The sequence below is a fragment of the Polypterus senegalus genome, chromosome 15 (genome assembly GCF_016835505.1).
Source record: "Polypterus senegalus isolate Bchr_013 chromosome 15, ASM1683550v1, whole genome shotgun sequence".
NCBI lineage: Eukaryota > Metazoa > Chordata > Cladistia > Polypteriformes > Polypteridae > Polypterus > Polypterus senegalus.
The window spans coordinates 48,721,000-48,735,434 of record NC_053168.1 but is presented as its reverse complement, the minus strand read 5'-3'; the positions used below and the strand labels follow the sequence as shown (position 1 = coordinate 48,735,434).

Genomic DNA, 14,435 nt, shown 5'->3' with positions numbered 1-14,435 from the left:
ACCATGTATTTACCTTGAGAAAGCATTATAAGCATAAAAATTATTCTGTTTTTACTGTATGATTTATACACTCCTGTATAACAATATTGTGTAATTCATTAGAAATCACTTGCTGCAGAACTACAGCAAGCAGGATTAATTTAATTTAAGAATAAGAGGTATACTCTGCTCTAGTGAAGATTAAGTATATTTGTGTTAAGCATTTTTCGTTTTTACACTTGAAAGAAAAATGGTAAAAGCCAAAAAAATGTAAATCAACACTATCATCTGAGTGTTTTAATTTTTTTGTAAAGGAAATAATGACCTGAACCAGCAGTATATCCATCCATCCATCCATTATCAAACCTGCTATATCCTAACTACAGGGTCACGGTGGTCTACTGGAGCCAATCCTAGCCAACACAGGGTGCAAGCCAGAAAACAAACCCTGGGCAGGGCACACACGCCCGCACACACACACACGCACGCACACACACCAGGGACAATTTAGAATCGCTAATGCACCTAACTGTGGGAGGAAATCGGAGTACCCGTAAACTCCAATCAGGCAGGACCTGGGAAGTGAACCCGGGTCTCCTAACTGTAAGGCAGCAGCGCTACATACTGCGCCATTGTGCCGCTACCAGCAGTATAGTTACACAGAAATATGTGCTGGTCCTGTCTTGTTAAAAAAACATTTTCTTATAGGCTTAGGAGTTTTGAAATTAAACATTTTTCACTTTTTGCTTTAACTAAAATAATGATAATCACAAACAAAAAGTGAATTAGGTGGATTTAAAATTATTGTGTGAATGCTAGATGGAATTAATAATAGGTACCTGCTAGGGCAATGAAGAAGGGATGTTACTTTTTAAAGGTTACTTGGATTGTAAAATGTTGCCACAGGCAGAGGTGTTATCAAAATGGCTGGGCACTCAGATTTTACAGAAGCCACTTAAAGAAAGAGAATCCAACAATGGTGAAGGGAGAGCACCCCTGAACCATGGTGTGCATAAAATGTGGTTGCTAGGGATTGGAAAACTGCAGAAGCAGCCTAGGGAAGGGATTCTTCAAGGCCAATAGAAATATTGAGGAGGAATGGAGAACAGGCAGGCTAACATATGGCAGTACAAAACACCTACAATGAAATCTGAAAATGTCAGAATATACTCTGTTACAGTGGCTCCAGAACATTATATTGAATCTTGGTTTCAAAAGTGATTCTGGGCATCGCTTTGGTACAAGCATATATTTTTGGTTTAAATGGGAATTTCACATGCCAGAACACTGTGAATCTGTAGTCAGGAGGAGTGTTACATTAAGAACATAACCATGAACTATATGGCTCAGTGTGGTGGTGTTTTTTTTTATATTTTTGTTCCTTTAGTGTTCTTCATTTGTCTCCCTTTAATTACTCCTTTCTTACACTTCAATAAAAATGTGTTTTTTTATATTTGTAAGCGCTTATTGGCAGTTTATTCCAAGTTGGAGTGACCAACAGCGGGTAATCCTATTAGACTTAATACATTCTTAATTTTTGCAACTATTACAGGTGTACAAAATTATCTGAATTTAACTTAAGTTAAATGAAATGTGTAATTCTAATCCAGCCTTGCACCCAATACTAGAATCAATGCAAAATTAAATGACATATCAACCCAGTCCAATAAAACTACAAGATAAATACAAAAGCCTCTTATCAGCTCTTATAGATTGGTTCAACATGTTGCTTTAACTAGTTTCAGTCACCATAGAACATCATTTTATACAAAATGTACCTGTTGGTGTGCTGCTTCGGAATGAAGATGATGGTGTGATGGGAGGTGTAACAGGTGGAGTAAGGCTGCCACTGCTGTGGCGTGGAGGAGTGGACACACTACCACGAGCCACATTGCTTGATAATGTTAATGACAGTTTTGGCTGAATTTTCTTTTTCAGAGACTCTTGTTCACGACGAGCAGCATCAGTCATAAACCTAGAATAGACAGAAGCATGAAGAAAACAATAAAAATAGAAAAAACTAAATATTCACAATCAACATTTTTCTTGTTTTTTTGTGTATTAGTAAAGATTTTTCCACTTTCTTCAATATTTAAAAGATGTGCAGGTTATATTATTTGACAACACTAAACTAGGTTGGTGAGAGTGAGCATGCACTTTGCTGAATTGGTGTACATTTCAAGGTTAGTACCTGCCTTGCAACCAAAGTGACACTGTATTAAAAAACAGATTCAAAAAAGCTTTTGCCAGGAAATATGGATACCTTGAAGATGAGAACACCACAACAGGAATATTCGACTATCCATTTTGTCCAGATACCTGCTACCCCAGAATTAATTTTGAGAGTGTTCGAAACCTTTACAATTAGTATCAAAATCCATAACTATCTCAGTGAAAAATCAACTCAAGCCAGCCTACTGCTGTGAATGCCTAGAAAATAATTGGTGCTCAAAAACAAATGTTTAGGAGTGCAAGCAGTACCAGGAAATGGAAGACATTAAGGCAAAATCATATTCAATCAAAAGACTGGGGTCTAAAAACCAAAAGGCTAACCAAATCAATCGTCAAAGCCAAAACACTAAACTAAAATCTTAGCTAATGAATAATGCTGTGAAAAGTCCTAAGACTAACATAATTTATTTGTCCATAACTGGCATAACTCTTCAAGGAGATACTTTAGGTTTCTTTTGCTAAAAATGATTTAGCAATAAGAGTGTATGTTGCTGTGGACCGCTATCTTACATAGGTGGAGCGAGATGACATGACAAGGCATTTCAAGTGATTTCCTCCATTTAAAACCCCACAAAAAAATTACCTGAGAAAAACAACCATTCAAAAAAGGGTATCAATATTATTTCACCGTTGGAACTAAAAAATACAATGCAATATTGAAATACAATATTAAAAATTGTTACAAACTCTAAAAAAAAAGTATATGTACAAAATTCTGTGGTACCATAATGATATTTCATCACACTTACATTTGATCTCCCCTACACCTGTTGAATAATGTACTTTAAAGTAACCGAAGGAATTCACCTTTATATTTTTCAACAGTCTTGTAATTATTTTTTTTTATTCTCCTGCTTCAGATTAGTAAAGGAAGCTCCTTCAATTGTTTATCATAACTCATATGCCACAGTCTCAAAGTTAAGTCTAGAAGCTCTTCTCTCATGTTGTAATGTTCTTTGTGCAATATGGAGATTCAGACTGACTGAAGTATTCAAGATGTGATTTCCCAAATGCATTTTAGAAGTTAAATATTGTTACATTTGAATGTAGTTGGCTAAACAATTCAATATCTATGCATGCTTGGTTTAAGAGAGTTCTCAGTACACTATGACTTTAATGCTTTTTTAAAATATTCAGCCACAAGCCCCCACTGACCACTGTGTAACTATTTTTTTCTTCTTTATGTAAAACTAACTTTCTGTACATAATTCATCAATTTATACCCATCACCACAAATTTAAATTCTCTCCCTAGGTTCATCAGCACCATCAAGATTGCTTGTATTTTTAATAGTATTTTACAAATAAACTAGCAAAAGTATGGCCGAGAAGCATCGTTTACCTTGAATTTTGCCTTCAGGAAAGAGTATGCAAGCCAGTCATGTAAACAACTCAAGCTACCTATAACAGCGCAAAATTATACCACTTTTTAAAAACAGAGGTTTTACTTTCATTTGTAAGCTCAATGCCAAAAAACATTATTTGTGTTTATTTAACTAGACTTTTTCAAGCAATTCACATATTGAGATCATATGCCATTTAAACAATTCTCCTTGTTGGTTTCTGCAGCTTATTTTGAACAACTTAACTGCAAGTATACAAATCTTGGGTAGAATAGTTATAAAATGATTATTTTATTGTGTCTTGTGAGTGGTTAGCCTCACAGCTCCAGACGACCAGGTTTCAGTCCCAGCTTGGTAACTGATATTTGCATGTTTTCTCCATGTTCACATAGGTTTTTCTCTGTTTTTTAACTTGTCCTTCATTTAATAATAGATTTTGCTTGAAAACGTTAAAATACTCTGTGACAAAAATTTGCAGAAATAGAGGTGCTTGGGAAGGGGAAAATACAGTATATTTTCACTGAGCTGTTGCAAACTCACCACATGCATTAGAAAAACAAACAGACACAGGCACATAAGCTACACAGTTTTCAGTGCCACAAGTCAAACACCACAGCAACCTACTTTATTAAAAAGCCATTTCTGTTTGGCATGCTCAGCCTTGTTTCCATTTAGCAGATGTCCTTACTGAAGTTTTTTCTGTGTTTTTGATATTCCCATATATGAAGCTTTTGAAAACATGTACAGCAATGAACAGACATTTGATGTAGTTTATTTGTGCCTTGCATGTTATTCTATAAGAATAGGCTCTTGCCCTATAGTAACCTGTATTAGAATAAACAGTCTCAAAAAATGAACAAATAGGTAGAATTTTAAATCTGACAAGGCACATATCCTTTTGCATTGTAATGTTCATTTTCTAAAACAGTGGAAGACATGTAGAGCATAATTGCTGTAGTTTGCACACCAATGGAAATCTTATGGTGACATAATGACTGCTGTGGTAATAACCAGCACTAGATGCAAATTAAACAGAAACATGAGTAAAAGTAACTCCTCAACAACAGCATTATTTAATGGGGTCTTAACAAAGGAGCTCCTTTTTCACGATAAAGAAAGCATCTATAAAGTGGATGTGCTACTTCATACCACAGTGTTGCTGCATTGAGCGAAGCAACTAAATGTATTATCTTACAATTACAAATATTTCTTCACAGCTATGGTTTGAAAACACTATGGCCTCAGACAAACTGAACATGTCTGCAGTTCAGGGGGTTTCAATGACTTCATGAAAGCACCTTCATTCTTTCAGTGACTCTGGAAAATCTGTAGAACCAAGAAATTTCTAAACCTCTATAAAGATGATGCTGAAATACATGTTTACGTAGAATTTTCAATTTCAACTCACTCACTATGAAAAATACAGATTTTTCCCCTTTCTATTGATGGTTACATTGAAAAATATGTAATATACATTACACACCCTGATTAGATTAAAAATGATATCACTACTGCGAATTCCATGCAGAAATGCATTTATACACCTTTAAAAAAAACTTTGATAGGTACTATACCAAACAGGTCTGTTTTGTGCTGGCTGCTATGCTAACCTAAGGTTGGATAGTTTTATTCTCAAAATATATGGCTCCCTCAAGAAGATGGAAATTTTTAGGAATGATAATGGAAAGGACTGCCTCTACTGTCATCTGGAATGTTTAAAGTCGGGTTAACCACATAGAATTGAAAAGACCCAGATGTTTAAGTAAGCCATTAGACAAGACATGGCATAATTAATAGTTTTCTTTAGCAAACACAATCTAATATGAAATGAAAGTTACTGTTTACTTTTGGTTAGAACAGTGGTGAATTAAAGATATATATATATATATTTTTTTTTTTTTTGTGGAACAGAATTGTCAGTGGAGGAATAAAATAACCACCAAAGTCAAAGATGCAAAAGCATTTCATTAAATGGGACAACACTCTTCAAAGAGAAACTGCAGCAAACCCACAATCAGTCAAGCTACCCAGCCCAACAGCAGGAGTCCAGATACCAACATGGATGGTTTAGTTCCTCAAACTGGAAGTTAAATTTTAATTTGCTGACACTAGTGGTAGGATCTGTTACACCCTGTATTAAAAGCAGAATGAGTGCCTTATGTTTCTTATGAAGATTGCATTTTCTGCATAAGGTCTAATAAATTAAGAAAATCTATTACAGGTTTTAGGAATGTTACTGTACTTAAAACATCTGGAGAGAAGGATACATCATTAAAGAGAGATTTAGAAACTCTAATTAATACTACAGTGCTATTTTGTTTATCAAACTAGAAAAACACATAAAAAGAATAACAACTGAAGTGTTAGAAATCTGCATACCATATCTTAATGCGCTACAAACTTAATACGGAGTGACTTAATTTTGGTGTTGTCATTAAGTCTCTCTCATCAAGCAGGTGACCATCTTAAAAGATTTTTTATAGGCAACCCTCCACACACATTTGAATGAGCCAATCTTTGTGCACTGCTGTAACTAATGTATCAGTCTGAAATGAACTTTAAACCATAAGATGGTGCTGTGGAAAAATGAGACTTTGCATATTACTGGAAACATGGAACTATGTTGCTTCGTTAATCATTCTCTATATATATGTAAACAAAATACATAAACATGCAATTGACTTACTTAATCTCACTGGTCTGCAAATACCAAAATTTCACCTGAAGACACAGTAATAATGCAATACACTCTAGACTGGGGTGAATTCAAAGCCAACCAGTAACCAGGTGCTCAGGTTTCCTACTACAGTATAACAACATAATACCAAGCTGATTTCTAACTCTAAATTGTAAAGGAAGAAAAGTAACAAATTACAAGAAGTTGAAAGCATGCTTTCCACTCCTCTGACCTTTTTTACATTAAAGGATTCAGATCACACAATCAGTATGTCTTTGAAAGCCACAATAACTAGTTTGATAATTGCCAACACAAGCAATTTGGCATTTTGACGTAGCAGAATGTAGCATGTTAAAAGAGAAATCATAGTAAGTTACAGTATGGTTCTAATCCACCAAACCTACCCATTACAGTTACAAATTATAATTCCAGAGAAATTAATATACTAATTGTATTTGTCATCATATATCTGGCATACGGAAGCTAACCCAATATTTTTTGTTTATTTCTTTAAGTCAGCCTAAGAATACATCTCAAAAATAGTAAAATATGTTCAACAGAGTCCAAAAAATCCTGCCATCCCAAATACTGGAGAACAGATCTAGAGGTAGCTAACCCATTATTTGTCAGACTTTTATTAAGAATGGGAAACTCGTTTTGCAAGTCACACTTGCATACTTAATATCAAGGCTCACTAACAAGGTAACACGATTCACTGTGTAAAAAGACAAATAAAAAACAAAAAGAACATAATGAGTAAAGCCATTCATTGCCAGTTCTGTTTGAATAATGCTGTTATACATATTTTGGATTTAACAGTATAAAAGTTTATACATTCATTTTTAACATTTAAAATAGTATTGGAGTTGTAATTATTTTTACCATTATTTTATCTATTTTTTTCTGTTACCAGGTTGTTTTCCCATTCTGATTTATGGGTGATGTTATTTGGAGATTTTTTTTCTTTTAGCTATGACCACCATTGCTAACACATCGCTTCCATAAGTTGCATTGTGCTATACAGCAGGTCACTGCTACTTAGATGCTGATACATTATCTTCTTTGTCAAAAATGTAATACTCCTAAAAATGTATTTTAGCAGAATAGAAAGTGGTTTTAAAGACCAATAGCCAGTAATGTTGCTTGTACTGTGCTTTGGTGCTTTCGGTTTATTGTTTTCTCTTTTATCTCCTGTTTTACTTTTTCAGTTTTTATTTTTTATGCCTTTTTCTAAAGCCAGCAAAATGACTGCATGTAAAACATAGCTTAATTTTTTTAAGCTATGCATGGTTATCTAGCCCTTTGTTTAAGAGAGTGTTTGCTAATACCACATGTCTCTTTTGATGGTAGACAGGTTCCTGGGAGAAATTAAATAAAAATACTATGTAACTATTTTAAGTCATGCCCCAATTAAAATTTATGGGAGTGTTTTTTTTTATTTTTATGGGGACAACAATTATTCCATAATAAGTGATGCCATGGTCACTGTGACTGATGCACACCATGCTCAATAATTAGGCAATTACAATAAAAACAAATACCCCAAACTGAATGCTCATAACATGAGCACATTTTATATGATTTTACAAAGCAGAATGGAGTTAAAACTAAATCCTGAAGCTGAGTGACTACTGTTCACTTTAGGGTTATATTTATTTATATACAGCTGTTTATGTAAAAGACCAACATAGTTTTAGAGCCAATACTTTCTAGGAACTTCGAAATGAAGCATTTTACAAATTTTAGTTATGGTCTTTACCTTATGAACACCTTTATTACGATTTTAAGTATGTCTGTCAATCTTTAGTCATTTGACTGTTATTCCACAAAAAAAAAAAACTCCAAATATGTCAAAAAGTGCCTCTACTACCCTTAAAACAGCCAACTGTTTATTTGAAAGTTATTAAACTTGGTCTTCCAATGCCCCTTATGGCTGCTGTTTTGCTTTTCAAAATTTTCTTAATGAGGGACAGTTTGCTTTAACTGAATTCCTTATTCATATAGGACACTTAGTTTTACTCTCAATATGTAAAAAAAGTGCAGATAATGATATAAATATTAAAGCATCTTATAAAAAATACACCAATTCTGTGTTATTATCAGCCATGTGTAGTCACTGCTATGAGAGTCTTTACAAAAATAAGAGAGCAATACTAAAATGAACACTTCGAACAGTGATGCTGCTCTCCTTCATAAAACATCTAACCTACAAAGAAAGTATGTGCTATTTAGTATTTCGTACTAAAGATTAACAGCAAACACGATCCACCTAATTAAATAAGAGATAACTTAAAGTCTACAAATGGCCTTGACTAAAAAGTTGGATGGTGTAAAATCCCAACACCACGTGTGTATTTAAGAACCAGTGTTTAAATCCATAGTTAGTTAAGTTCTTATTCAATTAGAACGTATGTCAGTCTCTGCTCTTCTGAGATGCCCAAAATCTTGCCATTCCTATACTGCTGGCAAGAGTCCATTGGAAAATTAGTCATCACCTACAGTTAATTGTCTTCCACATATTCTGGAACAACTGTTTAAGCACTACAATACATGTAAATGGCTAAACAAACAAACATAAAAATTAATTTATAACTTTTTTAATAACCTTTTGCACTTTCCCAAAAATGTTAATTTTAAGTTAACTGGCAATTCTAAAATTTGACCCTGAAACAAGTATAAAGTTTGTGTCACTGTGCCCTGCAATGAACTTGCATTCTGTCCAAGGCGGTTTCCTGTCTTTTGTCAGTGACCATTAAATTTAATTAAGCATATATGGAAACAATATGTTACGTTAAAACCACCTATGTGTATCTCTGTGCTCAAAAATCACCTGCAACATTGTGTAATACTTGAATACTTGTACGCGGATATGTACACAAAGCTGAAATTTAAAATAATCTGTCAGATTTTCCGGAGGACAAAAACTGAGGAAAGAAAACTTTTATTTTTAACTCTTTAATAAAATTTGGATAGTTTAAATGAATATTGGGAGATAGTAGCCTACTACAAATGGGAAGAAACTAATTTTATTAAGTGTTACTCTGTTCAGAATGCCTTCTCCTAACATTCATTTCTGTCCAAAATATAATGATTATTTACTTTTTAAATAAGGGCTGAAAACAATTTATGCCTGTTTGAAAAAAGGTTTTCTTATTTTCGGAAACCCAAAAATAAAAGGTCACACAAATTATTAATATTTAAATCCAAAATATAAATACTTCCTGCTCAAATTGGAACTAATTATTATTTGCCTTTCAGTGCCAGAGATGCAAACTTCTAAATCAAAAACCATTTTCTATTCAGTTTTTGACTATTTACAGAGATGTTTACATTTCCAATTAGAAAGTCAGAAAATTATTGATAGAATTTGTTTTGTAAAAAATTATTATTGTATAAATCATCAGTTTCATTAACATGGTAGTACAACAAAAGTCGGCCTTTCACTTACAGATCTATCTGCCATTAGTTGCTGGAAGTTTAAGTGTTACATTGTATTACAGGTTTCCTCTTTTTCCCTTGTTAACTGATGCAATCTTTTCCTGGACTTAATCTATTGAAAAGGTAAAATGATTTAATCAATTGGCAAATTTTACTGTATAATCTACATGGTAAAATCTCATGACAATACATCAGGGATTCATACAGCATATTAATGACATCTAGATATTTCTATTGAACTGAAAAGTGGTTGCTATGGATCATTCAGCTCATTCATCAAAGTAAGGAAAACCACTTAGGTCCCATTAATAGCCTTGTCTGAGTAAACAAATAATGTAGTCAGATGTCACAGTCCTTTTAATTCTGTCTATCCCCAGGTCAAGTACAAGGCAAATCTATTCCAAATAAAAAAATGAAGACATAATTAATACATAAAAAAGTACCAAAAAAAGTACGTTTCCTGACACATTTTATTATTAATACTCACATTTCATGTCAGGTTTTGATGAATTTCACAGTTACTTTCATTTATTTGTATATTTAATTTACGTATTTTTATTTTGTCCAACATACTCCTCCATACTGAATCATATATTTTAACCAAGTGTCACTTTATGCAGCTTCCTTTTACAGTGAACCCAAATGCAAACATAAATGTAGTACATCTCTTTAGACTATTTCTAAGGTTTCCTGCTACCTAAAAATAGACCACAGTTGGACTCCCTCTCCTTTTCTGATTCTCCATCACCTCCAGCCCTATGGTTAGCAGTGAGTATGGTGATTATAGTTAACATGTAAGTCAAAATGCTTGTTGACATGTATGTTCATATATAATTGTTTCTGTTTTTCTCCATAGCATTATATAACTCACCATGTGATATAATTCTTCTTATTTGACATTTTAAAAAGTCTTTTTTGTTTTAGAGGTCATTTACCTACTCTCACCAACTATATTTTTTTGTTTTATTTCTAGTTGATACTTAGAATATTTAACTGAGAATTTTAAAAATTTGAGATGCTCTACAACTACTTCTGATGCACTAGTAGTATGTGAATGTGTAATGCATATGTATTTATATGAGTGTGTGTATTCATATATATAGTTACAAGAGTATTCCTATTATTCCACAAATTACGTTAATAATACTTTTGCTATTGAGTCAGTCAGTCACTCATTGTCCAACCCGCTATATCCTAACACAGGGTCACAGGGGTCTGCTGGAGCCAGTCCCAGTAAGCAGAGGGTGCAAGGCAGGAACATACCCTGGGCAGGGCGCACACACACACACACACACACACACCAAGCACACACTAGGGACAATTTAGGACCGCCAATGCATCTAATCTGCATGTTTTTGGACTGTGGATGGAAAACCACGCAGGCACGGGAAGAATATGCAAACTCCATACAGAGAGCACCTAGGAAGCGAACCTAGGCCTCTTTACTGCGAGGCAGCAGCGCTACAACTGCGCCACTGTGCCACCCACTTTTGCTATTGCTTTGAACATATTTTTCATTTGTTTACATAAAGGTTCTTGGCTAATTCAGATTAGTCATCCAAGTTTAATTTTGTGGCCCTGACGAATTAATTATTTTCCAAAACCCATTGGTCCTTCCTGAAGATACACAGTTATCCATATCTGTTCATACTACATTGTGTTGGAGAACATTAACTATGAACCACTCTGCTGATACTACAAACTTTAGTGATCCTTTAATTTAATTTTTTTTTTGTTTTTGCTTTCATTACGTGCATTGTTTATTTTTTGTTAATTCTTATTTAACCTATGGTAAAACAATTTCACATCATAGTAACGCATCAATTAATGTTTTTCATTAATGTTTATAATGCTTATTTTGGATGGTTTTGATTTTTGTATTTACGACTTTGATTGTTTTCATTTACTTTGCCCTTATTTTTTCATGTATTTCTTTTGTTTTTGCTTTTTTCTCTTTGTTGATGTTTTAATATTTAATTTTGTCTTACTGTTAATTAAAATAGTTATGTATATTACCTTCCTTGTATTACTTATTATATTTGGCATATTTACTGTTACTACCATATATTTGTGTGTGATACAACTATCTCTACATGTATAAAGTTACCTACTTTCTCAGTTTATACTCTGTCATAAACAAAAGTGTTTTATACTAGTTAGCCACTACTCTTTAGTATAATATATATATATATATATATATATATATATATATATATATATATATATATATATAAACCTAATAGTGTTTATTGTTCCCCTGCTCTGTTAAGTTAATAATTCAACCATGGTCACATTCCACAGCTATTTTATTTGCATATTTATTTATTTAATTTTGTCAGAAATATTCTTCCATACTGGACAACACATTTTGAACAAATGTCATTTTTCACAGCATCCTTACACAGTGAACTCAAATCCAAACATAAAGGTGTTCATTGACTATTTCTAAGGTAAGTGGCCTAGCAAAGTCTGAACTAGCAAACTAGTGGTTTATGGACCAACGTAGCCACTAGGCCACAGTGCGCTAATTTCATTTAAATGACAAATTAGGAAATGGTTGGCTCTGCATTCTCACCACTCAACGTTGGGTAATAAGCTTTGAAAGATGGCCATGTGCATTCAGTGCTTCTCCTTGCTCCCCACCAGTCTGCGCTTGATGAGACTGACACATTCAATTGAGCACCTACATAAATTATGCCAGATTTACTGAATACATGAACACGGTAATATGCGACCGTATAAAGCATTCCTTGGTTGAAACGACACTGCCCCCTTTAAAAACTGAGACATCCTGTGCAAATGACGTCACCTTTCCTTGTTTTTTTCTCTAACTTCACAATGCCGCAGCTGTCCAAGTTGTCACTTCATCCTGGTTCGTCTTTTCTCCGCGTTTTCCCCTCCCCCGCTAGCAGACCAGCGTCCTGAAACAAGAATGGTATAACAGAGCCCTCTACAGGCTGATGCCACGCACAACACACTAAGGTGCGCGATGCCAAGTGTTTAAGCTGTGCCTATGGAAAGCATGTACGCCAGGCTGGTAACAGTGCTGCAGCGGCGTTGGTTATCACGTGCCTGGTGATAAACCTGATTTGCATTTCCCGTGTCTCATCAATCGTGCTTCTGGCAGGGACCCTCGTCTGCCTCCCCTTTATTGACCCCTGCTGGGAGGTGAACGGCGGAGCTGCAGCCTCTTACTTGACTCATGACGGTGTCAGCAGGAAATGCTTGGCGCGCTGATGCACCGTCAGCTGTCTGCCGCGCTTCTTTGGGTCGGCTCGCTACATAAGGGGAGACAGAAACTCTCGGGAACTCAAAAACACAAGGCGCCACACACGACTCTAATTGTGAGAGAATCGACGTGAATGTTCTAGAACCGCTATCGTGAGAAGGAAAAAATTGTCGGGCAGCCATTTTCCTATGGCAGCGAGGTGGACTTCAGCGATTTGCTTGTGAGCACGGCAATTAAAAATGTGTATTACAAAAAAAAAAAATAAAAAAATATACATATATATATATATATATATATATATATATATATACGAGAAATGAGTATTTGTTCGCGTAAAATGTTAACATTTTAGTCTCTATCAGGGATTGTGATGATGTTCAGCCCTGGGGTACCATTGTAGCTGCATGTTTTTATTCCAGTTTTACAAATTAGTCACAGTTACAGTGTGTGTAATTGTTTAATTCTGCGACATTTTCCGTTGTTTATTTTGCATTCAGGAAAAAAAAGTTACATTTACAATTATTTTTTTTTCCATACAGGGATGTTAAACTCAATTCATGGAGCGTTAGTGTCTGCAAATTTTTGTTCTTCATAAGTAATAATGGAATATACTGTGTTGCCGTAATTTTAATTTACATTTTAACTGTTTCATATATTTTCCATCATGAACTGCTAAACAATAATGAGATGCACAGCAACCCAACAGACAGGCTAATTTTGCTTCCATTTGCACCCGAGTCGGTTATACAATCTGTCTCAATAAAATATCAGAAAAGAAAAAAAAAATGAAGGTCTGCTCAGGTCCACAAAACATCTGGATGTTGATCTCGGGAAACAAAAAACAGCTTTTCAAATGGCTGGTGTGACAGAATAATAACACTAATAAGGTGTACAATTAAATAACGGGTTTCATTAAACTCTTAAATGGGAAATTGGTTAGAGAGAAAATAGTGGCCATCAAGGGCTGCTTGAGACTCAAGTGTTGGCTGTTAGCATGCTTTTATCTAACAATTACCGGTAAGCAAGTAATCCATAATTAAAGCAAAATAATTATGATACATTAGCATTAGTTACTAATTAAGGAATTGGCAAGAATGAAAAACAGCAGCCACTGGAACCCTCCAGGATCTGCGTTTAATACCCCTACTTTAAACTTGAAACATTTTTTGCTATTTTGTTTTTAATTCGCCTTTTCAGAGTTTGCTCTCCAAATTGTGTCCAAGTGCTAAAATTAGTGACAAGCAATCCAAACGCAAGTGCAAATGACACTGAATGCTACAATGCAGCAGCTACTTGAGTGTCATGTTCAATTTGTATACTAATCATTCAGAAACCTTAGCACTGCAGGTGCTCATCACAACTAACTTATGCATTTAACTGGACTCCTACCTTCATTAAGCAAGCTGTTATTTTTTAGGCCCTCCCTTATCTGTGACAATTCAAAAATTCCAAAATGGGTTCTCTAAATTTTCATTGGACTGTAGCAAGCATTTGAATGTTACATACTGAACAAAATTTTTTCTTAATTTTTATGGATT

General features: G+C 34.4%; 1 protein-coding gene across 2 annotated transcripts in view; it reads right to left on the bottom strand.

The window, feature by feature from the left end:
• The window catches only part of jazf1b (JAZF zinc finger 1b), a 287,243-nt gene that overhangs the window by 60,154 nt on the left and 212,654 nt on the right, over positions 1 to 14,435 (bottom strand). For both annotated transcript variants that reach the window (XM_039736337.1, XM_039736338.1), the window contains one exon: positions 1,758 to 1,954. In XM_039736337.1, coding sequence (XP_039592271.1) covers positions 1,758 to 1,954 — 197 coding nt within the window. The remainder of the gene's footprint in view (positions 1 to 1,757; positions 1,955 to 14,435) is intronic.